Source organism: Erinaceus europaeus, chromosome 6, assembly GCF_950295315.1.
Source record: "Erinaceus europaeus chromosome 6, mEriEur2.1, whole genome shotgun sequence".
Lineage (NCBI taxonomy): Eukaryota > Metazoa > Chordata > Mammalia > Eulipotyphla > Erinaceidae > Erinaceus > Erinaceus europaeus.
Window position 1 is genome coordinate 44,473,110 of NC_080167.1, and position 23,344 is coordinate 44,496,453.

At 38.8% G+C, this 23,344-nt stretch overlaps 1 protein-coding gene across 1 annotated transcript in view; it reads left to right on the forward strand.

Annotated features, from left to right (window-relative positions):
• LOC103124118 (ankyrin repeat domain-containing protein 26-like) overlaps positions 1–22,341 on the forward strand; it is a 49,850-nt gene extending 27,509 nt beyond the window's left edge. Inside the window, exons 10-19 of the mRNA XM_060192104.1 lie at positions 344–557; positions 4,994–5,177; positions 5,315–5,452; positions 6,527–7,483; positions 9,784–9,903; positions 12,935–13,225; positions 14,790–15,094; positions 16,519–16,753; positions 18,922–18,967; positions 21,951–22,341. Coding sequence (XP_060048087.1) covers positions 344–557; positions 4,994–5,177; positions 5,315–5,452; positions 6,527–7,483; positions 9,784–9,903; positions 12,935–13,225; positions 14,790–15,094; positions 16,519–16,753; positions 18,922–18,967; positions 21,951–21,994 — 2,534 coding nt within the window. The 3' untranslated portion in view covers positions 21,995–22,341. The remainder of the gene's footprint in view (positions 1–343; positions 558–4,993; positions 5,178–5,314; positions 5,453–6,526; positions 7,484–9,783; positions 9,904–12,934; positions 13,226–14,789; positions 15,095–16,518; positions 16,754–18,921; positions 18,968–21,950) is intronic.
• Positions 22,342–23,344: the final 1,003 nt, after the last annotated feature.

Here is a 23,344-nt window from a genome sequence, read left to right on the forward strand (position 1 = left end):
CTGCTCAGCCTGTATTCTGGAGTGTCCTTCTCTTCTTCAGGGATACCTTCCCTGGGCCCATTCTACATCAACCTTTGTTATGTAATTATAGAAGTATTTTTTTTTTTTTTACACTATTTGTCTGAATTCACAATTACATTTTTTGTCTTTCTCAGTGAGATCTAAGATAAACAAGAGTGGGGCTTCTTGTCTATTGTATCTGCAATATTTAGCTTAATGTCTTTCACATCCTAGGTAATCAATATATGTGTTCAATGTACAATGAGGACCACAAAAAGACACAGTCCTTTATACACAAATATATTTAAAACATATTTCTATTTTGGTTTTCTCCCTGATTCAGATTCTGTTAATGTTTCGAAAAAAGGTGAAACTCTTCTTTTCTATAAAAGATTGCTAGAACTTAATAGATATCACTATGAACTACTTGCTCAAAAAAATGAAAGAAGGAAAGCTAAAGTCAGTGGACTACTAAAACTACTGTCAGAATCCAAAGAAATACAGTCACAATTGAAGCATCAAAAGGAGGAATGGGAACAAGAACTATACACTGTGAGGTACTGGACATCGTGGGGTTCTTTATTTTTTGTTGTCACTGGCACTACGCCTCTCTGGACTCACTTTCTTCAGAGAAAGAGAGGCACAGAGAGAGAGGCAGACACCTCAGAACTGACACTTCTCCCAGTGCTGTGGGAGCTAGACTTGATCCTGGATCACACAAAGCATCTTAGGTTGTTTTGTTTTTTAAATAGTTTTCTTTCCACCAGGGTTATTGCTGGGACTTGGTGACTGCACAATGACTCTACCAATCCTGATAGCCAATTGTTTCATTTTCTTTTCTTTTCTATAGAGACAAAGAGAAGTTGAGAGGGAAGGGGGAGATAGAGAAGGAGAAAGAAAAGCACTTGTAGCACTGCTTCACCTCTCTCTCATTAAGCTTCTCTTCTGCAGCTGGGGACCAGAACCTTGAACCCAGATTCTTGCGCATGGCAATGTGTATACTCTACTGGGTGTACCACCACCTGGCCCTGAAACATTATTTATTTATTTATAATATTTTACTTGTTATTAATAATATGCTACAAGATTGTATTACACAGTTACAATGTAGAGTTCCACACCACACCCACCACGGAAGTTCTGTATCCTACCCTCCCACCTCCCAGCATAGTTCTCATAAGCCTTACAGTTTGTTTGCTTCTGTTTCTGTTTGGATTTTTTTTTTTTTGTGGGGCAGGGCAAAATTATGTAAATCAGATCTATAGATTCCAATAAGAATGGAAAAATCTGGGTGGTCCTGGAGGTGGCGCAGTGGATAAAACATTGGATTCTCAAGCATGAGTTCCCAAGGTCCCAAGGTCCCAAGTTCAATCCCCAGCAGTACATGTACCAGAATGTTGTCAGGTTCTTTCTCTCTCCTCTGTCTTTCTCATAAATAAATGAATTCTTTAAAAAAAAATCTGGTAGTTGTCTTTCATCTCTTTACTTATTTTGTTTAGCATAATCTCTGGAGATGGTTATGCTTAGTGAAATAAGTAAAGAACATCTTGTTTTTAAATAAATATTTGAAATATTTACTTTTATATTATAGACATACAGAAGAAATTTTCTACTTGCTAACTTTCTGATATTTTATAGGCAAGAATATTTCATTCTTGATGAAGATTATAAAATTATATGAAATAATATATCAGTTTTCTAACTGAATATTTTCCCTAATAACTTAATGTCTTTTCTTTAATATCCTTTTAAATCTTAACTGTAACAACCTTAAAAAGTTCAAGGCATAAAATTCTCATTATTTGGGGCCCAGTGGTAGCAAAGCAGGTTAAGTGCACATGGCTCAAAGCGCAAGGACCGGTGTAGGGAATACCTGTTCGAGCCCCTGGTTCCTCACCTGTGTTGGGGGTTGCTTCACAAGCGGTGAAGCAGTTCTGCAGGTGTCTATCTTTCTCTCCCTTCTCTGTCTTCCCCTCCTCTCTCCATTTCTCTCTGTCCTGTCCAACAACGACAATAATAACAACAACAACAATAATAACCACAACAAATATAAACAACAAGGGCAACAAAAGGGAAAAAATGGCCTCCAGGAGCAGTAACCAATAACCCTGGAGGCAAAAAACAAAACAAAACAAAATAATAAAAAGTCTCATTATTTATTTAAAAAAGTAAATTTCAATTGTTTCCATATGATAAACAATGTTGTAAAGAATGTCTCTTATATAAGTCTATTTCTACATTGCTGATTTTTTTTGAATTAAGTTTTCAATATAGTATTATTTAATGAAAGTCAAAGAATTTTAAGAATTCTTGGATGCATATTTCTAAATTGTTCTCAAAAAACTTTGTATTAATTTACAATTCTACCAACACAGTGTGAAATGGCCGTTTTATTCAAGACAGAAAGTTTTAAAGAATGTATGGAGAGTAGCACAATGGTTATGCAAAGACTCATCTCTGAGGCTCCAAGAACCCAAGTTCAATCTCCCATATGATGATAAGCCTGAGCAGTACTCTGGCAAAACAAACAAACATTAAAAAATCATTTATGGAGTTGAACTAGAGAGTTAGAAAAACTCACATTCATGCATGAGGCACCAGAGGTGCTAGGTTCAGTCTCCAGAACCAACAAAAACCAGAGCTTAATAGTTCTATGGTTAAAATAAATAGGTATAAGTTAATATATGTGTTCATGGATACATCTGTGTGTGTGTGTGTATTTTAGCATATGCATGAAATAAAAATGGAAAGTGTTTGCTGATTAGGTTAATTGATAACTCGCACATAGATAAAATCAGCTTAAAGGTCTTTGCAGAAAGTACTCTTTGTTCTTCTTTGTTTATTAAATGGATGCTATCTTGCTCTGAAATGAATTTTTAATGACTTATAAAACACATAAATATCAGTATCCAGAAGCTAGCTTGCCTTGCAGAGGGCAAACTTTACCAATTGCTAAGCACATGGGCCTGAGTGCCACATGAAAACACCATAGATTGTACTGGGGAAGCTTCATGGATGGAGAAACAGTGCTGTGGTGTCTCCACCCCCCAGTGGAAACACTGGGCTCAGGTGACTGCTCAGCTCTACTGAATGTGTGAGATCTAGAGTCCATCCCCTGGTATAGCCTTAAATAGACACATGACAATCAACAAAGTAGACTGAAAGTGTTGCAGAAGAATAAACTAAAAGTATAGTCCAACTATTCCTAGACTAGAAAGATTCCTAGACTAACCTTGCATTGGAATAGTCTGCATGTCTACATTTGCAAAAGATAACAACAGGTCTTGTTTGACAATGAAAGTCATTTTAGGAGTCTCTCTAATATTTTGTTAAATCAAATTTTTAATATTAGTGTTATGAATGTGTTTATAAGGAAAAACCTTTCCTTTTAAACTAATAACTAAAGGTTCTGCCCAAGTGAAGGAGTACTTAATAACTCTATGAGATTAAAAAGTAATTTTTCAAGTCTTAGTTTTACATAATTCCTTTCCTACTCTGCAGAAATATGGTTGGCTAGACTGAGTAACAGGATTCTTTTCATGAACACAGCATTCAGATCTGTCTGTATCTTTTTTTTTTAAATTTTTTATTTAAGAAAGGATTAATGAACAAAAACATAAGGTAGGAGGGGTACAACTCCACACAATTCCCACCACCCAATCTCCATAACCCACCCCCTCCCATGATAGCTTTCCCATTCTCTAGCCCTCTGGGAGCATGGACCCAGGGTCGTTGAGGGTTGCAGAAGGTAGAAGGTCTGGCTTCTGTAATTGCTTCCCCGCTGAACATGGGCGTTGACTGGTCGGTCCATACTCCCAGCCTGCCTCTCTCTTTCCCTAGTAAGGTGTGTCTCTGGGGAAGCTGAGCTCCAGGACACATTGGTGGGGTCTTCAATCCAGGGAAGCCTGGCCAGCATCCTGGTGGCATCTGGAACCTGGTGATTGAAAAGAGAGTTAACATACGAAGCCAAACAATTTGTTGAGCAATCATGGATCCCAAGCTTGGAATAGTGGAGAGGAAGTGTTAGGGAGGTACTCACTGCAAATTCTAGTGTACTTCTGCTTTCAGGTATATATTTTGCAGTAGTTTATGGATACGTGTGAACATATGCTCTCTCTCACAGAAACTGGTGTATATCTAGGTTATGGGACTTTGTTAGAAAGTGAACTACCTGAGATGAAATTAGAGTGTACTATAAAAGGAAAGGTCTCACCCGAGTAATGAAGCTGAAGGGTTGTCATTCCACACGTCAAGTCTCTGGACACAGTCTGAGGTGAAGCATGTTGAGGTGGCAATCGTTGCGTTGGTTAGGTTGTGACCGGCGGATGCAATATTATTTGGTTTGGATTGGGAGATGCATACGGGAAAGTGGGCCCTATCCAAGGGTTCCAGGACTGGGGGAAGTAGGGACTCTGTAGTGGAGATGTGAGGTTCCTGCTGTCTTAGGGTTCAAAAAGACAATCGATAGTTAATGTTATCATCACGTTATTTGGTAATTAGGTTAACTTTGAAAAGTCCTTTTGATATGGTTTGCTGTACAGTATCCAGTATCTTGTATATAGCTGTGCTATTGGATGCTTCGAATCTACTTGGTCTAGGCTTTTGAGAAAGTCCGCATATCAAATACACAGCCTATATATTAAAAAGATTCAGTTTGTGTTTTGAGAAACTTTGAGACATACAACTGATTTTCCCCCTCTCATATTAATTAACTACTGATTTATATGTCTACATTTTGCTAGGAGTGTACATAAACACCATTCCCACCACCAAAAGACTGTGACCCATCCCTCCCACCCACTCCCACCCCCCACTGGCCCAGGAAGCTGCATGTCTACCCCTCACCATCTGTCTGTATCTTTTGGAAGAGACTAGAGTGAGAAATTAAAAGCACAAAACCTAGAGGAAAATCAAGAACACATAAAGCTCATTAAAATCATAAACCACATTACAGAATGAACGTGAATTTTAAGAGAGTCACATTAAATTGCAGATCTACCCTGAAGAAAGAAGAAGAGAAAAGAAGAACTACTGATCTGTTATGTGAAGAGCTTAGGCAGCAGCTAAGAAAAACAATAGGGCAAAATAGTAAAGAAGTGGAAGTAAGACAACAACTTGAGTTGACTCTTCAATCACTGAACAGGGAATTAAGTGCTCTGAGAAATGAGTTGAATCAGGTAAATTATTCTGTGGGGAAAAGACTCTTGTGCTTACAAAAAAAAACACACTATTTCCCTTTTAACAGTTTTTGTAAGGTTCTGTTCTTAAGTCATTATGATATGAGATCAGAAAACTGAATGAAATGTGTTTCTAGGTTACAGAAGAACGAGATGATTCTCAGAGACAACTTGCTGTAGAGCAGAATGCCAGGGCATTGCAAGAAAGAATTGCAAAGGATCATTATTCCAGACAAAAAGATCTGGAAGAGTCTTATAAGAAAGTGAAATCTATGGTATGTAGTCACTTTTGAATGTGAATAGTCTATATTGGGTGTGTATGCTGTTAAACAAACTACACATCATAGAAAGTATGAAGATATTCCAAGTGCATATAGACATATATGTATTTATGTGCTTTGGGGGTGAAATGATTTTTTGATCTGTTAGATATAATCATAATCTTAATTCAGGTCTACTTGTGATATTCACAAGGACTCCCATGCAAAATAGGGTGGTTATTTCATAGGAATTGATGAATTTTCTATTATCACAGAATTTTTATGCCCCCAGCAAATAATGCTGCTTCATTCTGGGGTGCAATGATTTCCTTTCTTGTTGCATTAATAAAGTTTTGTTTGGGGGGGACAGGTGGTGGCATACTTGGTTGAGTGCATATGTTTCCGTGCACAAGAATCAGGGTTCAGGTGCCCCAACCCCCACTTGCAAGAGGGGAAGTTTCATGACTGGTGAACAAGTGCTGCAGGTGTCTCTCTCTCTCGCTCTCTGTCTTCCCTTTCCATCTCACTTCCTCTCTGCCTTTATCCTATAAATGAATAAATAAGTAAACCATTTTTAAAAGTTTAATTTTATCATATTCACACATGGCAAAGAGGATAATTATCAAAATAAAAATGAAAGAAAGAAAATAGCTGTTGAGAGTGGTGGATTTGTTGTGTACATACCAAGCATACATACATACTGGTGATAACTTAGGCTGGTGTGACAATCCAAAGTCTGGTTCCAACTCAAATTTCTTCTAGTCGCATATTTGTTATTGCAAACTCCTCATTGTATAGAAACTTGGTATGTGGGAGTTGGGCGTTAGCAGGTCTGCAGGTGTCTGTCTTTCTCTCCCCCTTAATGTCTTCCCCTCCTCTCTCCATTTCTCTCTGTCCTATCCAACAACAATGACATCAATCATAACTACAATAATAAAAACAGCAAGGGCAGCAACAGGGAATAAATAATAAATAAATATTTAAAAAGTAAAAAAACTTGGTATGTTTAATTTCAAAAGCTATCATGATGTATTATTTTATTGAGTACTAGCTAAAAAAAAAAAAAAACAACTCTTGTGTTGTACTTAGGTTTCTGAAGGTGGTAAAAAGGAAAAAGATCTGCTGCATAAAAACCACATGTTGCAGGACAGAGTTTCCATCCTAAAACAGGAACTCAGAAAGCTAAGTCATCAGGGTCAGGAGAAGGAAAGAAAGTATTTTGAAGATATTAAAGTTCTACAAGAAAAAAATCATGCTCTGCAAGATACAATAGAACAGAATGAGGAAGCCTCAACAGAAAAGATAATCCAATATACTAGACAACTTGATGCTCTCAAAGCAGAAAATATTACACTAAACACCACACTGGAGGATGAAAAGCAAAACAAAGCAAGATTGGAAACAGAAGTTGAATCCTATTGCTCTAGACTAGCTGCTGTTCTGTGTAACCAGGATCCAAGTCAGACTTCAAGAAATGATCTAGAAGTGACTTTTCAGAGAGCAAAGGATGAATGGCTTAATCTCCAGGATCATCTGACTTTCCAAGTGTCAAGCTTAAAAGCTAGCAATAAAATTCTCTCTCAACAACTTTTTAAGGCAGAAAGTAAATCCAATAGCCTAGAAACTGAACTCCAACACACAGGAGATGCTCTGAGACAGAAGACTTCGACTGTGGAATGTTTACAAAAGGAACTGTGCAGAATCCACTGTCAGAAGAAGGAACTTGAACGGGAGTATGACAATCAACAAAATCTTTTGAATGAACATATTAGAAAGCAGGAGTCTTTAGAGGGGCAGCTGTCTGAGATACAAAATGAAAACGTTTTGCTTCAATGCCAGCTGGATGCTGCTCACAGCAAAGCTAGCAAGAAAGAAAAGACAGTGATGAGTATCCATGATGGGTTCTGGGATGTCAAAAGAAGAAATCAAGCTGAACCAGAAGACCAATGTCTGACCCAAGAAGAAAGAAATAAGGAGTTAATTAATGAATGCAATTGTTCAAAACAAACAGTGTGTCCTTGTGAAAATGAGAAGGCACAAAGAGAGGTAAGTACCCAGATAATTCTCAAACTTCATACAAGAAAGCTCAAAGTAACATTTGATTATGGTTAAAAGCTGAATCTAATTGAGTATTAATAAGCAATAAACAACTGTAAAAAATTAACTTGTTTTATCAGCTTAAAGTCATGTGTGTCCAGCAAATAAGTCATATCTGAGAGGTACCTTATACTGCGTAAGACATTGTGCTGACAGTGAGATTTAAAAAGATAGGTTATGAGGCCAGGTAGTGCTTTGCCTGGTAGAGTGCACATATTACCATGTGCAAGGACCTGCCTCCAAACCCCTGGGTCCCCACCTGCAGCAGGAAAGCTTCATGAGTGGTGAAATAGTGTTGTAGATACCCCTCTCTCTCTCTTTTTCTATTTCCCCCTCCCCTCTCAATTTCTCTCTGTTATATCAAATAAGAAAATAATAATAGTTATAATAATAAAGGAAAAAGTAGCTTCCAGGGGCAGGGTGGTGGCATATGTGGTTGAGTCACATGTTACAGTGTGCAAAGGGCCCAGGTTCAAGCACCCAGTCCCCACCTGCAGGGGAAAAGGTCTGTGAGTGGTGAAGCAGGGCTGTAGGTATCTCTCTTTCTCTCTCCCTCCCTATCTCCCTCTACCTACCCTCTCTGTTTCTGACAGTCTCTACCCGATAAATAACAATGATAAAAATTAGAAAAATAAATAAGTAACTTAAAACCAATGGCGTCCAGAAGCAGTAGAGTCATCATGTAGTTACTGAGCCCAGCAATAACTGGTGAGGGGAATTAAAGAGGGAGGAGGAGGACTATAAATTGTTAAGAGAGAATACTTATAGTAATAATCTGATACTACAACAACTAGATTAATCTTTAAATCACTATATTTTAATACCATAATGAAGCATATAAATAGGCTCATACCATAAATGGATATTTTTACATTACAGTTCGTCTAAGTGAATTATCTCCTCAGCTAACTTCTTATTTCTAGATGAACTGAAGTGTAGGTGCTGTGCTGCACAGTACCTTTCCCTCAGTAACTTTTAAAAAAATGTATTTTATTTGTTTATTCATTTATTGGGTAGAGAGAGAACTTTAGAGGGAAGAGAGAGTTAAAAAGTTGAGAGAGGGAGAGACCTGCATCACTGCTTCACCACTCATGAAGCTTCCCACTGCAGGTGGAGACAAGGGCTTGAACCCGGGTCCTTGTGCACTGTAACATGTGTGCTCAGCCAAGTGCATCACCACTTGGTGCCCCTCCATAGCTTTTTACACTTGTGTAGTTGGTAGAGCCTTATCTTTATTTATGTCAATTGGAATTCATTTTGGAACCATTTCAGCCTCAAATTAAATATTCCTAAAGCTTCTCAACTCTTTCAAGGCGTCTACTTTGCATTATGTCATAATGAGGGACAAATGTGAGTTCAATAAAATTATGTTTGATTGGGACAAATTTTGTAAGTAATTCGTTTATAATTCCCGTTTCAAGACTCTGTTACGGGGGCCAGGAGGTAGTGCACCTGGTTAAGTGCACACATTACAGTGCACAAAGTCCCTGGCCCCCACCTGCAGGGAGAAAGCTTCACAAGTGGTTATGCAGGGCTGAAGTTGTCTCTCTGTCTCTCTCTCTCTGTCTCCCCCCTTTACTCTCAATTTCTATCTCTATCCAATAATATATATTCTTAAAATTACTATCATTTCAACATATTCCTAACACTAAGGGAATTGTCATTCTTTGTGATTTGTTAATTTAGCATTGACCTCCCCTTTTTTTCAAACAAAACGGGTTACATTATCATGTATAGCAAGAGTGGAGTGAGTAGAGGAGAAAGTGGTAGAAGCTGAGGAGAGTGCTTGGAAATCAGGTTACCTGGGGCCTTCCAGCTCCCTGGAATGACTGCTTTCATTCTGTGCTGCAACTTCATTAGCAGAATTTGAAATCTCTGATCAAATATCTGAGGAGCTCCTCTAAGATTCAGCCTCTAACAAAAAAAAAAAGAGGAAAAACATTCCACAATATGCAGTTTGCCCTACTAGACGTATCTACATGCCCACGTTTTTGTTGTAGGTGAAAAACACTGCAAGGTGTAATGCTTTGCAGATTCATCCTGGGGGGCAGGAGAGTGGGGGTGAGTCCCTTGACTATGTGACATAATATTGAGGAGGCAGATATGATACCTTCTGTGTCTTGAGCTCCAATGAATAGGAATGTCTGGAAAAGACGGTGAACAGGTGTTGGTTTTCAAAGTGTATGAGTTAGCACTAGATACTAATAACAGAATTCAGTAACGGGCAAGTATGAAAAATATCTTATTAGGAACTGGTGAGAAAACTTGAACAAGAATTGGCTGGTAGTCGAAAGAAGCAATCCACGGCAGAGGTTGTATCATATTATCTTATTAAACTGGAAGATGAGAGAAGAGATTTCAAGAAAAAAGTAAGTCAAATCAGAAATCAAGAAAGTATGAAATGTAATATGTCAACTGCTAATCTTTATGTAGGTTAATAATAGAAGGTGTTTTAGGACTGGTTTTCATTTCCTATATGGTGCCTGCTGGCCGTGTACACCATGTCTCTTCTTGAGTCTTATACTCCCTCCCTTCCCAGTCTCGCTGTCCACATGCAGTCACCAACTTTCAGGCACTGATGCTTTCTTCCTCTACCAGGAATCCCAGGTGTGCTCTGATGAAATTCATGGAGATATTTCATTTTAGTATGTGCTTGGATGGGGAGAGCAATAATTGAGAACCCATTATTGGATTTTTTTAAAAACATTTGGTAATTTTTGCCACTGGGGCTTTTTGCACCTGTGTGATTCTGCTGTTCCTTGTGGATTATTTATTTTCCCTTTCAGACAGAAAGGGAGAGTAATGAGAGAGAGAGAGACCAGTACTGTTTCAGAGCTCATGAAGTTTCCATTGTGTATGTGCTCTCACATGGATCCAGGGATGACACCCAGGCCCTTGTATATGGTAAAGTGAATACTTTCATTTTATTTTATAAAATAAAAAGACATCTGCAGGTCTGCTTCACCACTTGTGAAGGGACTCCCCTGCAGGTGGGGAGGTGGGCCTCGAACCAGGATCCTTAGGCTGGTCCTTGCACTTTCATACCATATGCACTTAATCTGTTGCACTACTGCCCAGCACCCGGCCTTAGCACTTTTACAAATTAAAAAAAATTTGAATGATATCTATTTTTTCTATAAAAGAGAGAGGATAGACTACCACTAGGGCACATGTGGCACCAAAGATCCCACTAGGAGCCACAGTCGTGCAAACTTTGCACTCGACCATTGATGCTATTTCCTCTGCTTACTACTGATTTTAAGATTCTTGTTCTGGGTTAATGATTTACGAGACAGTTGTTGCTACATGAGTGCTACTTTCCATCTCCTCGTGATGTTTGTCCTTTTCCACTATCATGCAAACCCAGTCCAAGTTCTGCTTTGTGTTCTCTTATTTTTCAACTTATTTTATTATTATTATTAGTGATTTAATAATGATCAACAAGACTATGGCATAAGAGGGGTACAATTCATACAGTTCCCCCATCAGTGTTCTGTGTCCCCTCCCCTCCATTGGAAGCTTCCCTATTCTTTATCCCTCTGAGAGTATGGACCAAAGATCTCTATGGGGTGCAGAAGGTGGGAGGTCTGACTTCTGTAATTGCTTCTCCTCTGGACATGGGTGTGGACAGGTCATCTGAGTTGTGTACTCCTCCCACCAGACCAGGTGCTATTTGCCTAGAGTGTCAGCCTTTTGATGTCGGCCTCTTTGAGGGTCCCTTTAGTTGTCATTCTCAGCTCTTCTCCAGATGGAAGAATCCCACCTAACTCCAGTGTTAGTCACTGCAACTCCAAAGCCACTCCAACATGCATTAGGTTGTTCATGAGGTAGGTACATTTCCTAACTTGGCCTTGGCTGCCACAGATTCACTATTCCATGTTCTATTTGCTTTCTTCTTCTAGTGTTTGCCCTTCTTCCGTAGCCAGTCAACAGCGTCAGGTTGAAAGCTGTCAGGAGCTGCTTGTTGCTGGCTTTGAAAGTGACTGGGATCCATGTGGATTCAGTCGGCTAGGAAGGATCGTCAGTTTCCCCAATGAATGGGTACTCACGGGATGCACCACGAGAAGGTCGATCCAATGCATCCCATTCTATTTGCTGAAAACCAACTAACAGGGACATTTGTTTAAAGGGGGTGGACTTTTATGGGTAAAGTGTCAGAGAACTTAGGGACATATTTATGAAGCAACAAATCCACGTGATTTACCTTAGCAAATAATTATTACATCAAAAGGAGAATGGTTCTTCCCAAATCGGTCACTGAAATTCCATCAAGATTTTTTTTTTTTACCATAGAATTATTTTATTCATTCTCTTATGTGGGCTGTATGCTGCTGCATTTTTCCATAAAATGGTGGCCTGGGCTTCTGTTTTTGTAATTTAGAACCATAGTAATGGTGAGTTGAACTGCCAGTACCCCATCCACACAGACAAGAGGAGGAGTTTGCAAGATTATTTTATTTGTGTGTACAGTTTGTTTCCCTGTTTTGTGAAGAGTAACAAAGATGCAGAAACATTTATAGCTTAGAAAAAAGATTATGCCACGTTCTGCACCCCAAAAAGGATATTGATACATACTCCCAGAGGGATAGAAATGTTAGGGGAAGATGACTAGAGGTCTCTGAACCCCAATTCCATCAGGACCCTGAGAGAGAAAAGGAAAAAAAGGAAGGGCATTCAGAAGTATTAATAGGTGTGGCTCAGAAAAGAAGGCAGGACCATATAAAAAATGGGCAGAAAATAGATAGTTACAGAAATAATAGTCAAACCATATCTGTGACCTTGGGAGAACTACTGCAGTTTCTTGTGGGGAAAATGGAGACCCAGAACTCTGGTGGTGGGAACGATGTGGAATTATACCTCAGTTATCTTAATAATTTTGTAAATCAATATCAAATCACTAATAAAAAAAGAAAAAAAAGCTTACGACATTGGATGATTTATGATTGTATATTTAGAAGATATATTAAGTACAGTCTTATTTCCAGATTTTCATTTTGAGCATAATTTGTTGACTCAGCTCTAAATCAACTCATTATGATATATCGAAAACATCTTTCAAAGCTATGGAGAAGTTCGCTGGGGTAAGGGGTAACAAGCTTTCCACTAAGTGATGGCTTAAAGTCATTTTATGGAGGAGTACTATGAACAGTGATTGGAAAATAAGAATATAGAATTAAGTTTAAATGTTGGTGGCAAAGAAGACTGTGACTAATGTATCTTCCTGACTCTTGTTGTTTCTAACTTTCTTTTTGTTTTTCTGAGTAATTCCAGGTTCCACATTCTAAGACTCTACTACAATCTAGATAACATTTTATTGAGACTGAATTTATTTCAGAATTTGATACTGTTTTGAATACTCAGTGTTCCTTCATTAGGGTACTTATTATTTCATCCATATAGGTCGATGATCTTACCTCAGAATTACAAATTGCATCTTCAAAATGTCTCCACCTGGATGCCCATAATCAAGTTCTTCAACAGGAGATATCATATATGACAGCAACCAGAAAGAAGTGTGGCAAGCTAAAGAAGCATAACAGTGAATTGGAACAAGAAATAGTAAACCTCAAATCTCACATAGGAAAAATGATGGAAAAATACGGTCAAGTAGAACAGTCTAAACGAGAGCTTGAAGAAAGATCCAGGCACAATCTAGCAGAAATATTAAGGGCAGTTGAATTGTTTTTACAGGTGAATATGATTTGAAAAAGGCTACTATCACTCATTTTGCTGCAAGTGACATTTTAGGTATAAACGTCTTCTACTTTCTTCACAGAAGTGTGTCTTGTATATAGGAAGGTGACATTTGTTTTCCTTTTAAATGTTTCTTTTTTATATATAATTTTTTATATTTATTTATTTATTTTCCCTTTCATTGGCCTTGTTGTTTTTATTGTTGTTTTAGTTATTATTGTTGTTATTGATATTGTTGTTGTTGGATAGGACAGAGAGAAATGGAGAGAGGAGGGAAAGACAGAGATGGGGAGAGAAAGACAGACCTTGCAGACCTGCTTCACTGCCTGTGAAGTAACTCCCCTGCAGGTGGGGATCCGGGGGCTCGAACTGGGATCCTTCTGCCAGTCCTTGCTCTTTACGCCACATGTGCTTAACCCACTGTGCTACCACCTGACTCCCTTAAATATTTCTATACTGGGGGCTGGGTGATAGCGCACTGGGTTAAGTGTACATAGTGTGCAAGGACCGGTGCAAGGATCCAGGTTCAAGCCCCTGGCACCCCACCTACAGGGCGGTCACTTCATGGGTGATGGAGCAGGTCTGCAGGTGTCTATCTTTCTCTCCCCCTGTCTTCCTGTACTCTCTCAAATTCTCTGTCCTGTCCAACAACAACAACAAAATGGAAAAAATGGCCACCAGTAACAATGGACTTGTAGTGCAGGCACTAAGCCCTAGAGATAACCTTGGAGGCAAAATAAATATATAAACATTTCCATACCTACCATTTTGTCACACAGTCTTTCCGCATGATTTTCACTAAAGGTTCCTTGTATTTTTAAATTATTATCATTGGATAGAGACAGAAATTGGAAGGTGTGGGGGAGGTAGAGAGGAAGGAAGAAAGAGACACCTGCAGCCCTGCTTCATCACTTGTGAAGCTTTCCTCCTGCATGTGGGGGACCTGTGGCTCAAACGAGTCCTTGTGTTTAACCAGGTGTGCCACCACCTGGCCCCCATTTGTGTTTTTTTTTTTTGAAGACCGGATAGTATCAAAGAAGACTCTTAAAAACAAAGAAAAAGATTGTGAATGAAAAAATTGTACCATATTCTTACATTGGTGAGTCATGCTGTGTGATTTTAAACATTTTCAACTGTTTCTGTTCGGTATTATTCTTTAAATAATTGGACTACATGTGTACTCTTGTAAGAATTTCTCAACTTTATTCCTTAATCCAGGTGATAATGGTGATAATTTGTCACATTAGATTGCTCTATGAACTATGAGTGTATTTTTTATTTATTATTGGACAGAGAAAGAGAGAAATTGAGAGGGAAGGGGGAGATAGAGAAGGAGAGAAACAGAGAGACACCTGCAGCCCTGCTTCACCACTTGTGAAACTTTCCCCCTGCAGGTGGGGACAAGGGGCTTGAACCTTGGTCTTTGTACACTATAATGTGTGCGCTTAACCAGGTGCACCACCACCTGGCCCGGAACTATCAGTTTAAAGTAAGAGAGAATATACTACAGTTGTTTGGGCTATATTTATATTTTTAACATGTGTACTCTGAATTTGTTTAGAAACGTGCATCTTCTCCCCGGTATGTGGAGCAACGGAAAGAGAATGGTACTGCTTCAATGAGTAACCAAGTGGACCTCAGAGTTAAAAATCTGGAGTCTGAATTCTCCAAAATGAAAATTTCTCATGAAGTCTCTAAAGAAGCAGAAATAGAAAAATGTAAGGTCCAAATTGAATATCTGATATCTGAACTCAGCACAGTGAAAATGTCTCAGGAGATGTCTAAGAAAGCACAATTGGGAAAATATGAACCACTCTTCATAGAAGAAGTAAAAGTTAAGAACTCATTGGAAAATAAACCAAAATGGTAAGTCAAAATAGAATTGTAGAGGAGAAAGTTAGTTTTATTAGCTTCGTTTTTAAAGATTGAGTATCATATTAGTAATAGTACACAAAGGCTCACATTTTGGAAAGTTATAGTGGCAAACTAATGTATAGTCTACCCTCAATTTTTGCATATTTGATGCCTTTCCATTTTCTTCCTTCATATTTTCATGTTGTTGATCATACCTACTAGTCTCTAAGCTAAGTGAAAATTTCCAACTTAGGCAATAGTTTTATTATAAAATTGCTAATCAAAATTCCCCTAATACCAATATTCATAAATATATTTTCAGGAATATTGTTAACTTAAACCCAGTGGGTCAAGTACTACTATTCACGGTACATTTGAGCACTTGGTAAACCAATTTTTAAAATATCTTCGCTATTGCCACAAGACAGATTACCTGTATGATTTTCCTCTTCTACCTAAAGGCATCATGGGGCCAAAGATTATTCATGAAGCAGTGAAAAATAGTGCTGTGTGTTTTGCCCAAGGATCAGCGTGTAAGACAGAAAGGGTAAATGCCCCCTCCAGGGCCTTGAAAACAAAAAGCTCATTGCCCTAGAAGTTCCTGTTCTTTGGGATCACTAACATGTCTGTCCTGTCTCTCTTATTCTCCATTAGAGATTGTTGCTCTTAACTACTCCTCACTGCCAAATGGTTAATTTCTCTCAATAGTAAGTAAAATATACAAGGGAAGTGTAATCACGTGTTTGAAAATGTACTTGAGACCTGTCTTTTTTTTTTTTTTTTCCTCCAGGGTTATCACTGGGGTTCAATGCCAGTAGTAGGAATCCATTGCTCCTAGAAGCTATTTATTTTCTTTTTTCTATTTTTTTATACATAGGATAGGATAGAGAGAAATTGAGAGGGGAAGGGAAGATAGAGAAAAGGAAAATAGACACCTGCAGACCTGCTTCACTGCTTGTGAAGCCACCCCTCCTGCAGGTGGGAAGCCAGGGACGTTGAACTGGGATCCTTGCACTTTGTACTGTGTGCACTTAACCCGGTGCACTACTGCCTGCCCTGTCTTTTGATTTCTAACCTAATTTCCTAAATAGGCATAAGGATATCTTCAAGGGGCTTATAACTAGGACCATTCTGGAAGGCAGCAAGTGTTACCTGTTAAGTCTTCAACAACACTGCTACCCATCTCCCCATCCCACCCCCACCCCACCCCCACATTTTGAATGGCTTATTTAGGAATTTTCTTAGAACCACCTGTACTTTTCTAGAATAAACGTTAGAGGTATCATTGTATCCAGTAGGCATGTTCCTGCATATTTCTAGTATTAAAAAGTTCTCTTGGGAATTCCAGTAGCTGTTACAGTAATTACAAAGCACTGCAAGTCATTTATAGAGAATTTAAATATTCAGTATTTATTTGCCTTTTGCATCCTTCACAGGACACATGAGCATCCAGCAGTGAAATTTGGTGCCAAATTTGTGGAGAAAGATCTGAACAAACCCTTGTTATTTACTCTTCCTACAAGGCCAGGCCTGAATCCACTTTTGGTTGGGAGCCCTAATTATACTAGTCTTACATTCAACAGAAACTGTTTTTCAAGAGAGACCTTTGCAGGTTCTACTTCAAGCCTACGGCCTTCATTTAACTCTAAGGAGAACTGTTACCTCACCAAAGTGAGTTATATTACCTTATGCTCCCTGTGCTTTGTGTGTATGTGTGTGTGTGTGAATATATATATAATATATATTATATATATGTAATATATATATGTAATAAATATATATATATATATATATATATTATAGCCACCAGGGTTATCATTGGGGCTCGGTAACAGCATTAAGCAGCCATTTCTCTCTCCCTCCCTCCATCTCTCTCTCTCTCTCTCTCTCTCTCTTTCCCCTTTCCATTTTGTTGGATAGGACAGAAAAAATTTTCTGAGAGGAGGAAGTGAGGAGATACAGAGAGAGAGACTTGCAAACCTGCTTCGCCACTCGTGAAGCGTCCCCCCTGCAGGTAGGGAGCAGAGGCCAGAACCAGGGTCCTTGCGCATAGTGATATGTATGCTGAACCATGTGTGCCACCACCCAGCCCCCTTGTAATTATATTTTTGATATAACACTTACTATTTTTTTTATTGCTACCAGGGCTATTGTTGGGTATTGCTGCTGATACTATGAATCCACTGTCCCCAGCTGCCATTTTTTCTCCTTTTCTTTCTTTCTTTTTTTTTTTTTAACTAGAGGAGATAGAGAGAAATTGAGTGAAGAGAGGGAAATAAAGAGGGAAAAAGAGTCACTTGTAGATCTGCTTCATCACTTGTGAAGCTTCTTTTCTGTAGGATATAATACTTAAATTTTTTTTATTTATAAAAAGGAAGCACTGACTAAACCATAGAATAAGAGGGGTACAACTCCATACAATTCCCACCACCAGAACTCTGTATCCCATCCCATCCCCTGATAGCTTTCCTATTGTTTATCCCTCTGGGAATATTGACGCAGGGTCATTATGGGGTGCAGAAGGTGGAAGGTCTGGCTTCTGTAATTGCTTCCCTGCTGAACATGGGCGTTGGCAGGTCGATCCATACTCCCAGCCTGTCTCTCTCTTTCCCTAGCGGGGCGGGGTTCTGGGGAAGTGGGGCTCCAGGACACATTTGTGGGGTTGTCTGCCCAGGACGTTGGCATCATGGTAGCATCTGGGACCTGGTGGCTGAAAAAAAGAATTAACATATAGAGCCAAACAAATTGTTGACTAATCATGAACCTAAAGGCTAGAATAGTTTAGATGAAGCCTGGGGGTGTGTGTGTCTCTGTTTTGTAGATATTTAGTAGTCCTATTTTAGTTATATTCCAAAGAGCCCATGACTATACTAGAAAAAAATGAAACTTTCTTTTAATGTGCTGGAGTACTGACTTTTGGGCCAGTGGAATAGCTCACTTGGATATTATACTGCCTTGCCAAAATACTTAGTTGTTAGATTGATTTGTATGCACTTCATAAAAGTCAAATATTTGGGGCCAGGGAGATTGTGAAGTGGTAATATATCAGATTTGCATGCTTGAGGTTCCAGGTTCAGTCCTTGGTATCACCATATGCTACAGCTGAACAGTACACTTGTCTCTCTCTCTCTCTCTGTGTGTTTTCTGACACTAGGATTTTCAAATGACAGTGTATCAGTTCTGCATTGTTTAATGTATTTTAAATTCTGTGTTCAAAAAGCTAACAGAATACTCCTTAAGATTTAAATTTTCTAAGTGGAAAGCTCATTTTAAAAGGAAAATCCTATTAGAAACTGATTTTATGAAAGGCTATTTTTTAAGAATTGCAAAATAATGTGTCTTGTGTTAGAGATGACTGAATTGCTTGAGTCTTTTTTTTTTTTTTTAATCTGAGCACTTCTCGGCTCTAGCATATGGTGAAGCAAAGGATTGAACCTGGAACTTTGGAGCCTCAGGCATGAGAGTTCATTTGCATAAACATTATGCTATCTGTCTTCCCACACACACACAAACACACACACACACACACACACACTTAAGCTTCTTTCTATCAATGACATCACACATCACCCTTCAGGAGTTATGTATATTCAGTAGAATAGTACTTATCATATGACTAATTAAGTTAAATTATTACTACTGAAGAAAATTATATATTCTTTATTTTCAAAAAATGAGTTAAAATAATTAGGAATTATTTTTCCACCTAAGCAATTCCCATGTTAGTTCTAGTCTCCAGAAGTATGTTTTAAGAGTCACATTTTATAAGCTATATGGCATTCTGCTATTGATACTGCTTATTTAACCTAAACATTAGCAATAATATTTGCTTCTTTCAGATGGAAGAGGCTTTGGATGTGAGTACTGCTGGAGAAGTAGCAGAAGGTATATTGCTAAAATGTATATGATCAATTTAGCTATCATTGACTTCTTTATTATTATTAGTTATTATTACTTGTTTGTAATAGTTTGTTACAAGATTGTAAGATTACAGTGCATAGTTCCACACCAAACCCACCACCAAACTTCTATATCCCCAGCCTCCCAAAGAACCACCTTAGTTCCCGTAAGTCTTACAGTTTGCTTGCTTCTGTTTTGATTTGATTTTTTTTGTGTGGCAAGTTTATGTAAATCAGATCTCTAGATTCCACATATGTGTGTATCACCGATTTCTGAACTGAAATGTAAATGGTACAGATCTCCACTGTTTGCATAACAGAGAACTAGATCCCTCCAGGTTAGAGTTGGGGCTTGGTGCCTACACAACCCCACCATTTACATAGTAATTTCTCTTCATAGTGGGTAAAAGAGAAAGCTAAGGAAAGAGAGGGAGAGAGAGACAGAGAGAGGGGGAAACACCTGCCGTGCTGATTCCCCACTTGTGAAGCTTCCTCTCTACAGGTGGGAAATGGGGGCTGTACTAGGTGAGTCACTATCCCGTACTGTAAAGGTTTTTAAAGACTGATCTATTTAACAGGAGAGAGAGGGAGGGAGGGAGAGACACTAGAGCACTACACTGGCACATGTGGTACCGGGGCTAGAACCTGTGCTCTCATGCATGCAGGGACTGTGCTCTACCAGATGAGTCACCCCCTAGCTGCTAAGTAGTTTTGTTATACATATCCAATGAAGTTGATGAGAAAGAACAAGCATTTATAGTAGAGAATATGCTTGCTCTTATTTATTCTTCACATTCTATAGCTTTTTATTTTAATTTATTTATATTTTGCTGCTGGGACTTCCATGCTGGCATGATTTCAACACTCCAGGCAAGATAGCTCTCTCTTTCCCTCTTACCCCCCACCCCGTGTGTGTATGTGTGTGTGTGTGTGTGTGGACACACTTTCTTTTTCCATCTAGAATCTAGGAGACAGAGACAGAGACAGAAAGGCATGCAGCACCTCTGCTACTTGTGGAGCTTCCCTTTTGCATAGTGCTCCCAAGTGACCCTTTAAATCAATATCAGATCACTAATAAAAAAAAGAAAGACAAAACTTAAAAAAAAAACACCTGGGGGTCGCACGTAGCACAGCAGGTTAAGCGCACATGGTGCGAAGAGCAGGGACCAACATAGGGATCCTGGTTTGAGCCCCCGGCTCCCCACCTGCAGGGTGGTCACTTCACAAGCGGTGAAGCAGGTCTGCAGGTGTCTCAATCTTTCTCTCCCCCTCCTCTCTCCATTTCTTTCTGTCCTATCCAACAACAATAATAATAATAACCATAACAATGATAAAACAACAAGGGCAAGAAAAGGGGAAAAAATAGCCTCCAGGAGCAGTGGATTCATGGTGCAGGCACTGAGCCCCAAGCAATAACCCTGGATGCAAAAAAAAAAAAAAAAAAAAAAAAAGCCTGTATCCTAGCAGCTCGGCCTAACTCCTGCCCCCCTCCAAGGCTTTTAAAATATTTTTAAAATTTCCTTTATTTCATGAGAGAGAGAGGTCAGAGTATCATTTTGGTACCATTGATGCCAATGATTAAACTGGGAGCTGCAGGCATGCTAGTGCCCTGCTCTACCAATTGATTTAGGTCCCTGGCCACAGTACTTATTTCTGACTAGACTCTTCCTTCACTTCTGATACCCCTGTCAAGCAGTTACCATGCACACTGGAACCATTCTTAGAAAACCTGGACTTTGTCCAAGGCTCATATTCCTAGCAGTGATAGAAGACCTCATCCAGGTGTCCTTAATCAAGGCGATACAACCTACCACTGTCACCTACAAACAGTGTCTCAATCTTTAGTCATTGATGTGGTTTACCTTTGACCCTCAGGGAAAATTCCAAAATCCATAGCAAGGAATTAAAACACTCCAATCAATTTGGTCCTTCTCAAAGTATACAACCACAACTCATATACATATATTCATACATACATGTATATGTTTTATTCATTTTCCAAATATTTAATTAATTAATATGATAGAGAAATTGAGAGGAAAGGGGGAGATACATAGAGAGACCTGCAGCACTGCTTCACCATTTGTGAACCTTTTTCCCCACAGATGGGAGCCCAGGGACTGAGCCTGGGTCCTTGCACATGGTGACACATACACTGTATGATTTTGTACCACCACCCAGTCCCACAGTCGTATCCCTCCCTTTTGTTCTCCTCCGACCATCTGCTTCAGCATCTGACAAACTAGACTCCTCACAGTGCTAGAATGGTACTTCCAGGTCTCTAGCTCTTTGCAAATGCTCCTTCCCTTAGCTTAGCATACTCTCTCCTTGTTTTTCAGGTGTCAGCTTACATGTCACCTCCATCACAACGCCAACAATACTAACACCCATCTGACATGTCCCTTCTGTGTGTCACCACAGTGTCCCTCTCTTCCACCTGTCACATAGATAGATCGGATATGGAGATTGCCTAATTGCTTTTAAATGTACAGCATGTGGTTGCTGAGGAGTGAACTGTGCCTATCAAGCACCTCACACAGCACACGGGAAACCAGAAGTGCCAGTACTTCAAAACACTGTTAACTTCAGTGTACAACCATGGGCTCATTACTGCTGCAGTGATCTTGCATACTCTTTTATGATTATTTTATTTACTTAATTTAATGTAATTGCTTTCTTTATTTGGGTAGAGACAGAGAAAAATCCAGAGAAAAGTGAGGAGGTAAGGAGAAAGACACCTGCAGCACTGCTTCACCACTTGTGAAGATTTCCCCCTGCAGGTGGGGGCCAGGGGCTTGAACTCCGGTCCTTGTGCATTGTAGCATGTGGACTCAGTCAGGTGTGCCAATCCCTAGCCCCCTTGTATTCTCATGCTTAACACTTTTAAAAATCCTCCATTTCCTTTACTAATTTTTCCTAGCTCATTACACATAGTATAGCAGAGAAAGCATATAATTCTTTCTTTCTAGGTAGCATGAAATTTGAGTCTGGTCCCAAGGATTTTCTCATATAAGAGCCAAATCTGAGTCAAATCATTGTGAAGATGGACAGTTCAGTGGCCAGGGTGGAGGCTGTGTGGACAGAGCTCATCTTTTACGAGTGTGAGGCGCCATGTTCAATTCCCAGCTCTACACGTGGCAACGTGCTACTTTGCTCCCTCTCTCACTCACAAAATAAGAAAATAGACCTACTTCAAATTTACTTTTGAAACTGTTACAAACTGTGATCTACGAACAAATATGATCTGAATGCGAACCAGTAAGAACTTATTTACTGAATTGTTTGCATAACATATTTGCCATTTAACCAGTGACGTGTGGAAGTGGTTTATTAAATAAAAGCAGATATTTTTGAATCCTATATGTATGATGATGAGGTGTACTGTGTTTTAAACTGTTGCTTGACCTTGAGGCATACATAGTGACTGAAAACCAGCAGTTGAATTTTACATCATCAACCTTCTGAATTACCAGGGGTCTAAACAACCAACTTGTCATTTATACTTTAATGTGGTTTCTTGATAACATTTTTCTTTTCTTTTTCTTTCTTTTTTTTTGTTTATTGCCACCAAGATTATCCTATACATCCACCACTCCCAAGTGACATTTTTTTCTTATTTATTTATTTGTGATTTAATATTGATTTACAAAATTATCAGATAACAAAGGATAACTCTTTTTTACAGGTTTTATTTTATTTCATTAATGATTTAATATTGATTTACAAAATCACATGTCAACAGGGGTATAATTGCATAGCATTCCTACCACCAGAGTTCTGAATCCCCAGTCTTTCTATTGAAAGCTACAGCAGTCTTCCTAAGGTTGAAGATGTGGGTGAACTATTTATAACTATGTGTCTATGTTTGTGTATAATTGACCTGCTGTTAAAATTGAAGTCAACTCCTATGCATATCCTTATTCATACTGTTTTACAAAAATCAACATTTACAGTCAGTGGGCTTCAAATCTACACCAAGAACCTAACAATATTCAAGATACAGCAAGAATCACAGACTTTAAAAAAGGAAAAGGACAGGTATAGATAGCATAATGGTTATGCAAAGAAGCTCTCATGCCTGAGGCTCTAAAGTCCCAGGTTCAATCCCCTGCACCAACATAAGCCAGAGCTGAGTAGTGCTCTGGTAAAATAAAAAAAATATTAAAAAAAAAAAGGAAAAAAAATCACAGGATAAAACATTAACAAAACTTTTTTAGAGGGAGATGTGGTTACAAATAAAAGAAGTTCATTGTACTATATACATTGTATTTTACAGTTATTTAAGATATAACCACCTATCAATTTTCAGTTACCCAAAAGTAATGGTGTGAAAGAAAAATCTATGTATACAGCATACCTGAGT